The 15,743-nt window shown below is 50.2% G+C and overlaps 1 protein-coding gene across 2 annotated transcripts in view; it reads right to left on the bottom strand.

The window, feature by feature from the left end:
* Window positions 1-2,879: 2,879 nt before the first annotated feature.
* Window positions 2,880-15,743, bottom strand: part of RUNX1 (RUNX family transcription factor 1) — a 144,715-nt gene continuing 131,851 nt past the window's right edge. For both annotated transcript variants that reach the window (XM_038134229.1, XM_038134221.1), the window contains 2 exons: window positions 7,323-7,484; window positions 2,880-3,771 (listed from right to left, as the gene is read on the bottom strand). In XM_038134229.1, coding sequence (XP_037990157.1) covers window positions 3,278-3,771; window positions 7,323-7,484 — 656 coding nt within the window. In that variant the 3' untranslated portion in view covers window positions 2,880-3,277. The remainder of the gene's footprint in view (window positions 3,772-7,322; window positions 7,485-15,743) is intronic.

Raw genomic sequence — 15,743 nt, forward strand, 5'->3', positions numbered from 1 at the left:
GGCGGCCACATTGAACTCACCTTGGTGACCACATGAAGCTCACCTTGGTGGCCACGTTGAGGTGACCTTGGTGGCCACACTGAGCTCACCTTGGTGGCCACACCAACCTCACTTCTGCCACTGGGCTGAACTCATGGAATCATCAAATCATGGAGTGTTTCAGGTTGGAAGGGACCTCAAAGCCCATCCAGTGCCACCCCTGCCATGGCAGGGACACTTTCCACTGTGCCAGGCTGCTCCCAGCCCCAGTGTCCAGCCTGGCCCTGGGCACTGCCAGGGATGGGGAATCCAAAGCCTCTTGGGCACACTGTGCCAGGGCCTCACACATTTCACCACTGGGATGAATTTATTCCAAATATCCCATCTAACCCTGCCCTCCTTCATCTTAACACCACCCCCCTCTTCCTATTACTCCCTGCTTTTGTTAAAATTCCCTCTCCAGGTCACCTGGCCCTTCCTGGCTCCTCCAAGCTCCTCTCCTCTCCCTCCCTGCTGTGTTTCCACTCCCAGCTCTGCGAACTTTGGTGGTCCAGTCACAAGGCAGATGTGAGAGCTGTAATCAATTACCATTTTAATTGAGACCTGCAGGAAATTAGGGTTTGAATTGCACAGAATGCGCCGGATGGATTCTGCAGCAGAGCTACTGCTCAGTGATGTGGGACTTTTTTTTTTTAGGGTACTGAAAAAGTGAGAGTCCTACTATGGAAATGCTACAGCTGGGGGGATCTCTGTATTTCTGTTTTCAGCAGGGTCTCCAGACTTTCAAGATATATTTCTGATAGCATTTGGATGTTTTCTGTCTTTTTTTTCAGAGCAAACTCTGGAAATAGAAAGGCTATTTCATTAAATCAAAAGCACAAGGCCATGTGTTTTAACAGAAACATTCTGGGCTTTTGCTGAGATCTCTTGAAACACTCCCTATTTTCTGCACAAAAACAACCTTATTGACAATGAAAATTCTTCGATTCTTTTCAATATCAAAGTGCTACTGCATCCAACTCAAACAAAGAAGCAAAATCATATATATATATATATATAAAAAGAGAAAACTTGAAAAACAAATGGTTTTAAATAAGTCCAGCTGTTTTGCTGCCTGCAGCCAAGGATCTTTTTAATTTGAATCCTTTTAACTTTTTAATTTATTTTTTTTTTTTAAAACATCAAACACTGATCTGAAGTCCTGCTTTCAAATACTCTCTTGAGTTGACCTGCAATTGTTTCTCCGGTTTGAGAGGTACATTAAATAACAATCAGCTCATTTGGGACGCACACGTGTCAACATCAGCAGTTTGGAGTTAAGGAGTAGTACAAGAGCTGCATTCAGAGCAAACCCTCAATCAAATAGTGCCAAAAACGTTACAGTGACCTCTGATATGTTTGTGCTGGGGCGATGGGCAGCGCTGATGGCTCCGAGCTGAACCTGCTCCTAGTAAAACCCTTGTAGATTTACTACAGGGCCCAACAGTGGCTACACCAACTTTAAACACCCCTCCTCTTCTCCCAGAAGATGCAAGTGGAAGGGTTGTCCAGGCCCTGGATTTTCTGGAGCTTTCCAGGAAGGGATGTTTTTGCCAGCAGACTGGAATTTGTGCCGCACAGAAATCCTGGGAGCAAATCTCACCCAGATTCCATCAGAGCCAGGACTTCCCCCTTGCCGCAGGGATCACAGAACCAGGGAATGGTTTGGGTTGGAAGGGATCTTAAAGCTCATCCACCAAAATTACCACGGGCAGGGACACCTTCCCCTGTGCCAGGCTGCTCCAGCCTGGCCTTGGACACTTCCAGGATCCAGGGGCAGCCCCAGCTGCTCTGGGAATTCCATCCCAGCCCCTGCCCACCCTGCCAGGGAACAATTCCTCATTGCCAAGATCCCATCCAGCCCTGCCCTCTGGCACTGGCAGCCATTCCCTGGCTCCTGTCCCTGCAGTGGGCAGGTATTTAATTAGGGAATATTGAATTTGCCTTAGGAAGTATCTACATCCTGATTCCTAATCCTGAGGGCCACCACTGGTGACAAGGTAGGAGGAGGGAGAGATGACTCCACCACTTGGAAAGGTACAGAAATTCCCAGGGATTTTGGTGCCTTTCCAGCAGGAACTGGGCACCTCAATGCCTTTGAGGACCTAAGCTGAGTAAAATGAGAGCAAGATAATTGTAAACAATATTTTTAGGGAATTGAGAGGTCACTTTTGCCCATCGTTATTCCAGCCTTTTTTCAATGTGAGAAATTTGACTTTGGCTGCTACCATAAAAAGGCAATTGCTGATTTTTTTTTAATATAGGCATATTTAAATAATAATAGTATCAACAAATAAGAAAAGTCTAAATATCAGGCATAAATATCAATGAACTCATCAAAGAAATACAGTAGTTGAAAATGACCCAAGGCTGTAGCCGTTGTGTTAAAAAAAAAAAAGTCCAAGAGATAAAAAGTTAAATTAACTCATTGAAAAAGGGGCTGATTCTTTCAGTTGACAAAGCAAGAAAGAAGCAAGCATGATTAAAACAAAAAAAAAAGCAAAACCTTTTTTTTTTTGCAATTTATAAGGTGCCAAGAGAAATAAAACAAATTAGATGCAAAGCAGGATGAGCTGCATCCTAAAAAAAAACCAAAACAAAACAAAACCAAAAAACACCAAAAAACCTAACCCCAAAACAAAACAAAACAAATCCCAGTAATAAAAAAAAAAAAAATCCATATTCTTTGGAATATACAAACAAAACAAAGAAAAGAAAGAATGAAGTCCAACATATAAAACCTCTCATTCACAGCATTGCTAAAACAGAAGCGTTCACAGTTTCCCTCTGGGAATCTTCCTATACTTCCTCACACTTAAGTTGTCCCTAAGATGCAGTAAACTCACTAAGATTTATATGTTTTTTTTGTTTGTTGTATTTTTTTTTTTTAAGGTTTTGAGTCTTAAAAATAGAAGTGAACCGAAACTCTCTTTTAGGGCTGTGGAGACCTTCAAGCCCAGGCACGTTGGGAAGCCACAGGCCTGGAATCAGGCTGGATACCCTTCTACCCACCCTCGCTACCTCTGCACCACCAGCTGGGGCGTCCTCCTTCCCAGAAGCTCGTTCTCCTGCCGGGAATTCTTTGCCAGGGCCTGGCAATGAGAGCCACCGCCCCTGGGAGCGCTGACTTCCGAAGGGTTTGCTCCCGAAACTCGCGGATGAACGCGGCAGGGCCCGCAGGGAAGTTTCTGGGATCCCTCCGGGCGCCGGGCAATGGGAAGTGCGTTAGTCCTGACCCTCGAGCTCCTTGCCGACCTCCTCAGTACGGCCTCCAGACGGCCTCCTCCAGCCTGGCCGTGCTGGCCATGTTGGTGGGCGAGTTGCTGTGGCTGCCTTCGGCCTCCACCACGTCGCTTTGGCTGGGCAGGCTGGGGTTGAGCAGCGCGGAGCCCGTGGAGGCGTTGGTGCAGGGCGGGTGGATGCGCGGCGGCGAGCGGTCCCCGCCGGAGATCATGGAGAACTGGTAGGAGCCGGCCGAGGTGCCGTAGTACAGGTGGTACGAGGGGGAGCTGGTCTGGAAGGGGCTGCCCTGAGCCTGGGAGGAGCCGGGGTAGGGCGGCGGGAGGTACGTGTGGTAGCGGGTGGCCGTGGACATGGCCGACATGCCGATGCCGATGGCGGAGCTGACGGGCGTGGGCGTGTAGGTGAAGGCTCCCGGGTAGTGCATGCGAGGGTCGGAGATGGACGGCAGCGCCGGGAAGGAGCGGTCGATGCCCACCCGGGGGTCGCTGAACGCCGTCAGGTCGGACGCTCCTGGGGGAAGGGAAGGGAAGGGAGGGAGAGGAATGTTATGGTCTCGGGATCTCCTCTGGTCAGGTTGACCCCGAGAGGTGTTAAAAGTCTCTTTTTCCCAACCCAGCTGTCGAAGATGGAGTGGGAAGTCTTCGGCTGTCGTTCTCAAGGTTGTTTATTAATTGTTATCTAAAGTATTTTCTGTCTGGCCTGCTGCGATCCGTTCAGCAGGGCAGCCAGAGGCACGCTGCCCTCCCACAGGGCTGGTGTCCTCTTTTATACTATAAACCACGTACTCTGTATTTACAGTTATGTCCCAATACCTATCACCTGTGTTAGACAGTGACTTTCTACTCTAAACCAATCTAAGATTGCCAACATCACCCAAAAATGGACGTTAGGAAGAAGAAGGAAGAAGGACAGGGCACGCCCTGATTCCTCCATCTTGGAACCTCAGACCCCCATGCACAAAATCCCAAAATGTTTCCCTTTGCCCTGTGTTCACCACTATTGTGCTATCTAAACTTTTGTGGCCTTTAACTCTTCATACAAAGTTGGTGATTTGTGCCATGGGTTGAACTCAAAGCCACGGGGGGCTTTGGCTGCACGCCAGGATCTCCGACCCCCCTGGCCGGGCCTGGATCATCCAGGAACGTCAGAGAGACGTCCTGGGCTCTGACATTATGGGATCCTCAGAATTAATCAGGTCAGGAGGAACCTCTGAGATCATCGAGGCCCAGCTGTGCCTCATGCCCAGCTTGTCACCCTGAGTGCCACCCCCAGGGGACACCTGCAGGGATGGGCACTGCAAAGCTGCCTGGGCAACCCCTGCCAAGGCCTGAGCACCCTTTCCATGGGCAAATTCCTGCTGCTGGCCAAGCTGAGCCTGCCCTGGCCAAGCCCCTGTCCTCTCACTCTGGAATGTTCCACAGGAGAGTCAAGTCCTGCTCTGCTTTGTCTGACATCCATGGAATTCCATCCAGTCCCGTCCTCTCTTTCCCTGCCCGGATTAAACAAGAGGAGCAGATCCTCTTGAGGAAGGATCCTCATCGTGACTCAGGTTAATGGAAGGTCTCATCCCCAGAGCTGCCAGCTCTGCCTGGTTAAGATAACAACAATAATTATGGAAAAAAAAAAATCTTCCCAGAAGAAAGACAACTTCTCCTGGCAGCCAAGGCGTGGAGTCTGCAGCCGAGGAGCCGTGTGCTGAAGGAAATACTCCTGAGGAGGAGCAGAGGGAAAACAAAGCTCTTGGCTCTGCCCAGATTCCAGGCGGGAGCAGACTGAGTCTGGGATTCTTGGAGCAGACACACTCCAGAGCCAAGCTCTGAAAGCTCATCGGGACACATCAGCCCACCTTGATGAGCTCCTCTTATTTTCTTAGGAGAGCTCTGAACTTGCTGTTTGCTTCCTTCAGAATTTGCCATCCTTTTTCTTCTTCTTTTTTTTTTTTTTTCCTAGAAAATGAATGGGAACACATTCCATTCCCCTAAACCCCGTCACCTTTAGGTTTAACATGGGAAAACACGGGATGGAACGGAGCAGCGGGCGCTCAGGACGAGGCAAAGGTTAAGGTGGCATCTGCCAGATTTTAAATGTTACTTCCACACCTCATTCCTGAGAAACTTCCTAAAACTGCCTGGATACGTCGTTAATCAGAGGAGGGTTCGTTCTGCCCTGGCAAAAAGCAGAGTAATGACATTTAACGTCAAGGTGGTTCAAATAGATCCCACTTTGTTGTTTTTTCCTTGGAGACACCAGGTCTTAAGTTGGGAGGGCCCAAAATCCTCCTCAAATTTGCTCTTTGTTCTGCCAAAGAGAAGATTTTTTTTTTTTCAAGTGTGGGTGACAGAAAAGGTTGTGACGGATCCTCCCAGGAATGCTGAATGACATTTAATGTAAGGAATTAGAACAGGAGAAGAAGGATGCTGACGTGGGAACAAAACCTTTCTAGGTTCCTTCACAAGGCATGGAGAAACTCTGCCAGCTCCAAGGAAAATCCCTGTGGCCATGGGCGGAAAAAGCAGCTCTGTGGAAAAGGACCTGGGGGTCCTGGTGGAAAACAAAGGGGAATTCTGAATTTTTTAAATTTTTGATTTCTAATTCTGTGTAAATAACAAATGAGAATTTTTTTTGTTTTTTAAAAGAAGAAATGGCTTTTCCTGCAAAGTCCCCTGTGTTTTCAGTCCTCTCTACCACACACTTATCACCCAGACCTAACAAATAATTTAGATTTGGTGTGAGGCTTTCAAAGCAAGCTCTACATGACAACAGCAGAGCAGGCTGGAGCACGTTCAAGTGCTTTCCCTCTGATCTCAGAAGAAGCCCTGAGCCTTCAAACGAGAGCAAGATGTGCAGTTAAAGGAGGGATTTTTGCAAAAGCTGTATGCAAATTAGAACGCTACGGCTCCCGCTCATTTCTAGAAAATTCCCGCTGCTGCACACGCAGATTGCTTCAAGATGTGCAGGTCAGGGACAGTCACACGGGGTGGAACTGGGGTGGCTCTCACTCCCGTTTTCCTGGTGGCTTCTAAAGCTCTGCAGGGCGATTTGGTGGACATGGAAAACGGGAAAATCCAGCGCAACGTCTGAAATGTCCAACCCCACCATCCTGCAGCCGACGCCCACCCAAAACCCTGCTGTGCTCTGCTCTGGATTTAGGGGGAGGGAAGGAAACAGAGCTGGAATATCTTGGAATGCCACCCATTTCTTGGCAATCTAAATAACTTTAATCACTCCCTGCGCCTTCAAAGTGCTGCTTTTCCTCCTTTTCCTCATTTTTTGACAATGCTCCGTTGGGCTCCCAACCCCAGCAGCAACCTGGGGTAGCGGGAAGTGTCCCTGTCCCTGGCAGGGGGTGGGAACGATTTGGGCTTTAAGGTTCCTCCCACCCCAAACCCCGAATCCCAGTCGGGGATTCAGGCTGGACACCAGAGGGAATTTCCTCCTGGAAAGGGTGGTCAGGCCTCGGGAAGAGCTGCCCAGGGAAGGGCGGGAGGTGGCCCTCAGTGCTCTGGGCTGGGGACACGGCGGGGATGGGTCACAGCTGGGGCTCCGTGACCTCTGAGATCTTTCCCAGCCCAGTCTGGGAGTGGTTTATCATTTATTAAAATTCTCTGTTTCTCTGCTCTTCCCACAAATCCCCCAGAACCTCGGAAGGAGCTTTGCCCAGGGAGCCCCTGAGGGGCTGGCACAGCACCGGGGCCACCCGTTTGCCACCAGGGAAGGTCCCTTTGTCATGAAAGGCCAAGGGGTGGGGACAAGGCCACCAATTTGCCACCAGGGGAGGTCCCCTAGGCTTGGGGGCAGCAGGGGTAGGGACAGGGCCACCCATTTGCCACTGGAGAACATCCCTTTGTCGTGGGGACAGGTGGGTTGGGGACAGGGCCACCAATTTTCCACTGGGGAAGTGTCCCTTTGTCCTGGAGAGCCCAGAGGTGGCAACAAGGCCACCAGGTTGTCACAAGGGAACATCCCCTTGGCATGGAGAGCCCAGGGGTGGGGACAGGGCCAGCAGTTTTTCCCGGGGGAGCGTCCCTTTGTCACAGGGGGCCCGGGGGCGGTGTCCTTACCCGAGAGGCGGCTGGAGAGCTCGGCCGTGAGCGAGGTCATGCCGCCAGCCCGGCCAGGTGAGATGGGCGTGGCCGGGTGCACGGCGGGCGTGGCGATGGAGCCCAGGTACTGGTAGGACTGGTCGTAGGACCAGGGCGGAGAGGGCTGCACCTGCCGGGTGTCTGCAAGCACAAACACACCTATGAATTCTTTCTATGCCTTTATTTTATTTTATTTTATTTTATTTTATTTTATTTTATTTTATTTTATTTTATTTTATTTTATTTTATTTTATTTTATTTTATTTTATTTTTATTTATTCCATTTACATTTTATTTTCTTATTTTCTTATTTTCTTATTTTATTATCTTATTATCTTATTATCTTATTATCTTATTATTGTAATATTTTATTTATAATTTATATTTTATTTTATTATTTCAATATTTTATTATTCCAATATTTTATTATTTTATTTTATTATTTTATTCCATTTTATTTTATTTTATTTTATTTTATTTTATTTTATTTTATTTTATTTTATTTTATTTTTATTATTTTTATTTTTTTATTTAATTTATTTTATTCAATTTATATTTTATTTTATTATTTTAGTATTTTATTTTATTTATATTTCATTTTATCATTTTATTATTTTATTGTTTAATTTTATTGCATTTTATTTCTATTTTGTTTTATTTTATTATTTTAATTTTTATTTTATTTTATTTTATTTCACTTCATTTCATTTAATTTCATTTTTTCTATTTTATTTATATTTTATTTTATTTTAATTTTATTTTTAAATTTTGTATTATTTTATTGTATTATTTAATTTAATTTAATTTTATTTTATTTTAATTTTTTTTTTACTTGCAAAGCTTTTTTGCTGTTTCCCATTAACACCAGCCAGGAAAACTGACACACAAAATTACACACAGAATCACTAGGCTGGAACAGCCCTTTAAGATCATCGAGTCCAGCCCATGCTCCAACACCAGAGAAGAAGAGAGGGAAAGCCAGATTAAAATTTCCAAGGGGAAAACTCCTCCTCAGTCTCTGGGGCTGTGAGTTCACAGCTCCTTTAGCCAAAAAATTGTCATGCAGGGCATCAAGGAGCCCTCAGAGCCCACCCAGAGCCACCCCTGCCATGGCAGGGACACCTTCCCCTGTGCCAGGCTGCTCCAGCCCCAGTGTCCAGCCTGGCCTTGGGCACTGCCAGGGATCCAGGGATGGAATTCCATCCCAGCCCCTGCCCACCCTGCCAGGGAACAATTCCCATTGCCAAGATCCCATCCAGCCCTGCCCTCTGGCACTGGCAGCCGTTCCCCCCTGGTCACTGCAGCTCCTGGGGGGTGCAGAATCTGTAAAACCACCAAGGGATTCTTTTCTGGCCACAGGACCCGTTGGGATGAGGTTTGGAATCAGAGAAGCCCAAAAAGCACTCGGTCCGAATCAGTGGCCTCGCGCTTTCCTGCTTGTTTCATTTTGCAGGTGGAGCTGAGATTTTGAAAGATCTCATTTTTGTATAAATCAAAGGAATCGAAGAGTTTCCTCCCCCCTTTACCCACCCAGATTTTCCCCCTATTTTTAGTAAAATCTTTTCTATTTTCTTCAGCTTTACGAGCATCCCCCTGCAGCTCCTTTAAGACAATTGCTGAAAACAAACAAATGCTGGATGATCTGCGTGCAGATCAAACTGATACCAGCAAGGAAGGGAAATTTCCCAAGTCTGAGATGAGGACTTTGATCTCCCATCAGAAAAGCCCATCTGGAAAATGTTCTTTTGTTGTTCTTTAAGGAGATGAGTTTTACATTTTGTTTGTTCCATCTGTTTACAAGGCAGGATTCGTACAAAACTCCCAGCTTCTCAAAAGCCACTGCTGAGGCTGCGCAGATCGAGGTTGGATCTTTCTGCTGAGTAACCAGTTCAAATTCAGGCGTTATTAATATTTCAATTTTTTTTTTTTCCAGGCAGCCTTCCTTCAAAATTAAATCAATTGTCTCACGTTGGTAAAAAAAAGCAACATCCAGCTGCATCAAATGGGCTTTAGGAGGGGCAGAAAGAGCTCCAGAGCTGTGGTGTTCTGCATGCAGCATCACCTGGCTGTTCATTTATGGTCAGAGTTCGCTCAGGGAGGGACAGGAGGGAATCCAATCTCCCGGGGTGGCATCAAAATGAACCCCAAAGCATCCCCAGAGCCAGCCAGGACTGGGGTGACACCGCAGCCTTCCGTTCTCAAATGGGCTTCATTCAGCCACTGCTCCCCCGTTTCAGCAGGAAATCCATGGATTTCAGGACCTCTCCCGAGTGCTGGAATGCCAGCAGCAGAATTCCAATAGGGAATCCCAGGCAGGGGATGGAAAGTGCCTCATCCAGTCCTCCTGCCCGGGAGCCCTGGCTGGACTCTGCCATGGGTCCCTCTGCCACCCCCCTTTCGAGGGCTCTGCTCAGCTGCACCCCAGAATCCCGGAATCCCAGAATTCTGGATGCCTGGAATCTCAGAATCCCAGAACACCAGAATCCTGGAATCCCAGAATCCTGGAATCCTGGAATCCCAGAATTCTAGAACCCTGGAATCTCAGAATCACAGAATTCCAGAATTCCAGAACACCAGAATCCTGGAATCCCCGATCACCAGAATCCTGGAATTCAGAATTCTAGAATATCGGAATCTCAGAATCCCAAAATCCCAGAATCCTGGAATCCCAGAATCATGGAATTCCAGAATCCCCGAATCTTGTAATCCCGGAATTTCAGAATACCAGAATCCTGGAATCTTGGAATTCCAGAACACCAGAATCCAGGAATTCCAGAATCCCAGAATTCCAGAATCATGAAATCTCAGAATCCCAGAACACCAGGATCCCAGAATTTCAGAATTCTGGAATCCCAGAACCCCAGAATTCCACAATCCCAGAACCCCAGCACACCAGAGTCCCAGAATCCCATGGACACCAGCAAGGAGAGGCACGGCAAGATGGAGGAAGCAGGATCTTGTCACAGATTGACGGAACACCGGGAGAAGAGTGGGTTTAAATCTGGTTTCTTTCTTTTAGTGCCACTGGAATGAGCAGCCCAGGATGGGTGAGGTTGGAGGGACCCTGGGGGTCACCGGTGTCACCTCTGGGTCACCCAGGGCCCAGACCATGGGACTGTGGGATTATATTCTGGAATGTCCCAGGGAGGAGACTCCAGCCCTGTCTGGGCTCTGCTCCAGCTCGGTCCCTGCCCAGGGCAGGAGTTGTGCCTCCTGGGCAGGGGAATTGCTGGGCTCAGGCCCTGCCCGTGGCTCTGGGGCCATCGCTGGGCCTGGAGCAGAGCCTGGGGCTGCTCTGACCTCCTGCACACAGGGACAGACCCAGGGACAGCCAGGGACAGACACAGGGACAGCAGGGACAGCCAGGGACAGACACAGGGACAGCCAGGGACAGACACGGGGACAGACACAGGGACAGCAGGGACAGACATGGGGACAGACACAGGGACAGGCACAGGGATGGACACAGAGACAGGGACACCAGGGACAGAGACAGGGACGGACACAGGGACACCAGGGACAGGCACAGGGACAGCCAGGGACAGCCAGAATTCCCAGAATTCACAGAATGACCAGGTTGGAAGAGACCTCCAAGGCCATCGAGTCCAAGGCAGCCCCAGCAGCTCAGCTGCACCCTGGCACCCAGTGCCACATCCAGGCTGTGTTAAACACACCCAGGGATGGGGACTGCACCACCTCCCCGGGCAGAACATTCCAGAGCTTTATCCCCTTTCTGGGAAAGCTTTTCCCTGCTGTCAGCCTGTGTTTGCCTGGGTGCAGCTGGAGGCTGTGTGCTCTGGCTGTGTCGGTGCCTGCAGACAGAGCCCAGCCCCAGCTGAGCACAGGCACCTTTCAGGAGCTGCGGGAGTGCTGAGAGCAGCCCTGAGTCTCCTTGGCTCCAGGCTGAGCACCCCCAGCTCCCTCAGGGCTTCCTGGGCACGGAGCTGCTCCAGGCCCTTGCTCAGCTCCAGGAGCTCCTGGCCCTGCTGTGCTGAGGAGCCAGAGCTGGACACAGCACCCAGAGGTGTCCCCAGGGCTGGGCACAGGGGCAGGATCACCCCTGCCCTGCTGGCAATGCTCATCCTGATGCACCCCAGAAGGAAAACCATCAGTGCACAAAAGCTGCATCTTGACTAAAAATCAAATAATGAACCGAAATCTCTGTAAGAACGTCCACAAAAATCCTGGAAGTCCCTGACCTGCCCTGTCCATTTCCTGTTATCTTGACCTCTGGGGTCCCTAAAGCAATGCCAGCAGCCCCAGAGACCCCCTTTATTAATCTCCTCATCCCATTAAGTCTTTCTTAAGTGAAGGTTCAAGCAACCAATCAATTTTCTGTCTTGGAACCTGCATTCCCAATCCCTGAACTCGCTCTTAAAGATTCCCTTTTTGCCATCAGCCTGGTTAAGGGGCTGCACTCTGCTGGGGGATGTTAATACAGTGAATTATAGATGTACTCACATGAAAGCAGGTTGTGCTGATAACCCCAGGCATCACCCTCCCAGTTTTTTTTTAATAAAAAGTGGAGAAAAGCATCCCTGGAATTGCATTTTTATGGCCTAATTTCAGTACCAAGAGCAATGCCAGCTCCCAGTAAAGTTTGCATTTCCAGCTGCTGGATCAAGGGCCTCAAACTATATTTTATTTTGAGGATATCTGCTTTCCTTCAGTTTTCGGGTTTCCCAAAATTAAACTGGAATGGGTTGGAATTGAACCCATAAAAAAAAAAGAAAAGAAAAAAAGCAACAAAGTCTTTCCTGCTTTCCAGATAAAGAGGGCTCAGGAGTTGGTAGCTTGGCATGGGGAACTGAAGGGGTTGAAGTTGATCTGGTGAAAATCTGCTGCAAATGAACGGGAGTTGCTTCCCAACTGGGAATAGCTGTGAAAAGATTTCCAGGCAGAGCTACTTCAACACAAATAACCCAAAGAGTTTTGGGTCCACACAGTTTTCACGCCCAACAGGATCCCCCAAATCACTGAAAAGCGGCTCAAAACAGCACAAAACCAGGGAAGCCGCTGCCCAGTCCTCCCCGCGCTTCTCCCACTAGCGATTACTTTCCATTGCTGCTTTTTACGGTGTGAGAAAACGCATTTCAAACCTGAAAACAGTTATTAATTGCACCCAGCCCCTGCAGGGCCAGAATTATGGTGCAATAATTCACACCTCCCCGCAGTCACGAGCTCTCCCGTCCCCTTCCCTCCCGCCTAACACCCCATTAAGCACCGACTATTGAACCATCGTCTTTCGTGCCTCGTCTTGTTTTATTGCCCCGAAATCGCCCGCGCTCTCAGCAGCTGTAATTAACAGCTGTAATTAACCCGCGCAGATGTTGCGCAACCTTTAACGATTTAACCAAGCGCGCTCGGGGGGGCGGGAAAGGACGGGGTGAAAAAAAACTACCGAGGTGAGCGGGCCTCCCTTTCGCGGGGCGCTCGGGCTGCTTTCCCGGCTGCTTTCCTTTCCCGGCTGCTCTCCCAGCTGTTTCCCCAGATGTTGTTCCAGATGTTCGCCGGCCCAGCTGTGCCCGCGGGTGCAGTTGCGCGCTGTGGCCGCTGGATGGCGCTGGCGCTCCGGGCAGCGCCGGCCCCGCGGAGCCCCCGGAGCCTCCCAAAAAACCCCCCCAAAACCCCCCAAAACGCCGAGCTGCGGCTTCCCCGAGCCCTCGCAGCGCTCTGGGAACGGCTCCTGCTTGTTCCCAACTGGGAATTTCCTAAAATTGCATCCCTGCGGCTCAGGGCACTGTGGGCGTCCAAGAGAGGGATGCGCAGGAGGGGGCACGGAATGATGGAATTCCTGAGTGGGAATAAACCCACCAGGGTCATCAATCTCACCCCTGCCCCTGCCCAGAGCCCAGCAAGCCCAGCCTGGGCACCCCTGGCAGCGCTGGCCAAAGGCTCCTGGAGCTCTGGCAGCCTCGGGGCCGTGCCCATTGCCTGGGCAGCCTGGGCAGTGCCAGCAGCCTCTGGGGAAGAGCCTTGCCCTAAAACCCAACCTAAATCCCTCCTGGCCAGCTCCATCTGCTCCCTGGGGGCTGTCCCTGTCCCAGAGCAGAGATCAGAGCTGTCCCTCTGAGGAGCTGCAGTCCCACTGAGTCTCCCCTCAGTCTCCTTTCCTCCAGCTGGACAATCCAAATCCCCTCAGCCTCTCCTTGCATGGCCCCTGCAGGCCCTTCCCCATCCTCGCAGCCCCACACCCAGGTGGATCCACCCAGACCTGGAGCCGTTCCTGCTCAGCAGGACCTGCCCGGGGAAGGGGGACAAACAAACGCCTGCCAGCGACAGGAGCCTTTCCTTTCCTGTCCTTCCCTGGGTGTGACACCGAGCAGAGTTTGGCTCCAAAGCTGTCACTGACAGGACAAAAAGCAGAGTAACCTGATCCACTGAATGGTGTCCTGCTCAGGGCAGGGGGTGGAAGGAGGAGATTTAAGGTCCCTTCCAACCCAAACCATTCTCTGATTGTGAGAATTTCCTTCTCACCTCACAAGGTGAAGGGTCAAGGCCTCTGCCAGAAGCACAGCACAGCTCCTGAGCTCTCACAGGACACTGTGGAGAGCTGCCCCGAAGCACAGAGGGTGTAGAAGTCTCTGGGAGATAGAAACAGAAAGTGCTGGGAGGGTAATTCCACGCGATTCTCTTCTGGAGGGGGCACAGTGTAAGGCACACCTCATGGAATCACACAATCCCAGACTGCTTTGGGTTGGGAAGGATCTCAAATCCCACCCAGAGCCACCCCTGCCATGGCAGGGACACCTTCCACTGCCCCAGGCTGCTCCAGCCCCAGGGTCCAGCCTGGCCTGGGGCACTGCCAGGGATGGGGAATCCACAACTTCTCTTGGAAAAATGAAAGGATCCCTCCAAAGACGCTGTTATCCTGCCAGCCCCAGGAAGCCACAAATCAGCAATTTCCAGGGGGTGATTTATAAACCCCAGGTCAGATTTGTCCTTGAGGCCACAGCAACCCCCCCCATTTCAATATAACAATCAAACCAACCACACCACGCTGGCTGAAAGCAAACCCCCACGAGATCTTTATATCCTGACCAGAAAATGCTGCATTAAAAGCTCCAAACCCGAAGCAGGGGACAGATCCTGGAGCACCGGGGCTGCCAGGGAGGTGTGGATGTGGCTGAGCCCTGCTGTGGCCCTGGAGAGCAGGGAGAGCTCCATGTGTCCCCGTGCTAGAAACACGTTAGAAACTGGGGTAAAAGAGTTGATAGATCGTTAAGCACGCACTGTTAGCTTCGGTATTATATTGTAAAAGGGGTTAAAAGGGGAGTTATAAGAAATTACACCTCAGTAAAGTGCACCCCTCCGGCCGGGACAGAGCTGTCATGGGCCAATCAAACACCTCAAACCTTCATGCAAACGAAGGATCCGAAAAGAAACCAATCCAAAGGGACAAAAAGCAGGATAAAAAGGGACTTCTGACCCACTGAAGTGTGCTGCTCCACCTGGAACATCGGGGCTGCTGAAAAGAAAACCCAGCGCCGGCGCCGCAGCATCCTCAACGGGAACGCTCCTGCTCGGCCCGGGCCCCCTGGCTTTAGGCCTTTCTTTTTTTATAATAAAAGCTGAAATCAGTTCAGTACCTGGAGCCTGGTCTCACTTTTAGCCCCCGCAGGTCACACGCTGCTGCTGCCGCCGCCGCTGCTGCTCCCCGGCCGGATCCCGGCGGGACCCCGCGGGGCTGAAGCTGCGGGAGGCAGCGGCGGCAGGGAGGGAGTCAGGCCGTGGAGTGGAGCGGGGAGCAGGTACACCTCGGAGCGGGCCAGACTGCTGCCTTCATCCCCCTCTGATTCCCTTCTTCCTCCTCTCACTGCTGCCTTCATCCTCGTCTTGTTCCCTTCATCCCCTTCTCATCCCCTTCATCCTCCTCTCACTCTTTTCATCCTCCTCTCACTGCAACCTTCATCCCACTCTCATTTCCTTCATCCTCCTCTCATTCCCTTCATCCCCCTCTGACTCCCTTCATCCTCCTCTCACTGCTGCCTTCATCCTCCTCTCATTCCCTTCATCCCCTTCTCATCCCCTTCATCCTCCTCTCACTCTTTTCATCCTCCTCTCATTCCCACCTTCATCTCCCTCTCATTTCCTTCATCCTCCTCTCATTCCCACCTTCATCCTCCTCTCATTCCCTTCATCCTCCTCTCATTCCTTTAATTTTCCTCTCACTGCTGCCTTCATCCCCTTCTCATTCCCTTCATCTCCCTCTCATTCCCTTCATCTTCCTCTCACTGCTGCCTTCATACCCCTCTCATCCCCACCTTCATCTTCCTCTCATTCCCACCTTCATCCCCCTCTCATTCCCTTCATTTTCCTCTCACTGATGCCTTCATCTCCTTCTCATTCCCATCTTCATCCCCTTCTCATTCCCGTCATCCTCCTCTCATTCCCATCTTC

This window comes from Motacilla alba, chromosome 1, assembly GCF_015832195.1.
Source record: "Motacilla alba alba isolate MOTALB_02 chromosome 1, Motacilla_alba_V1.0_pri, whole genome shotgun sequence".
Taxonomy (NCBI): domain Eukaryota; kingdom Metazoa; phylum Chordata; class Aves; order Passeriformes; family Motacillidae; genus Motacilla; species Motacilla alba.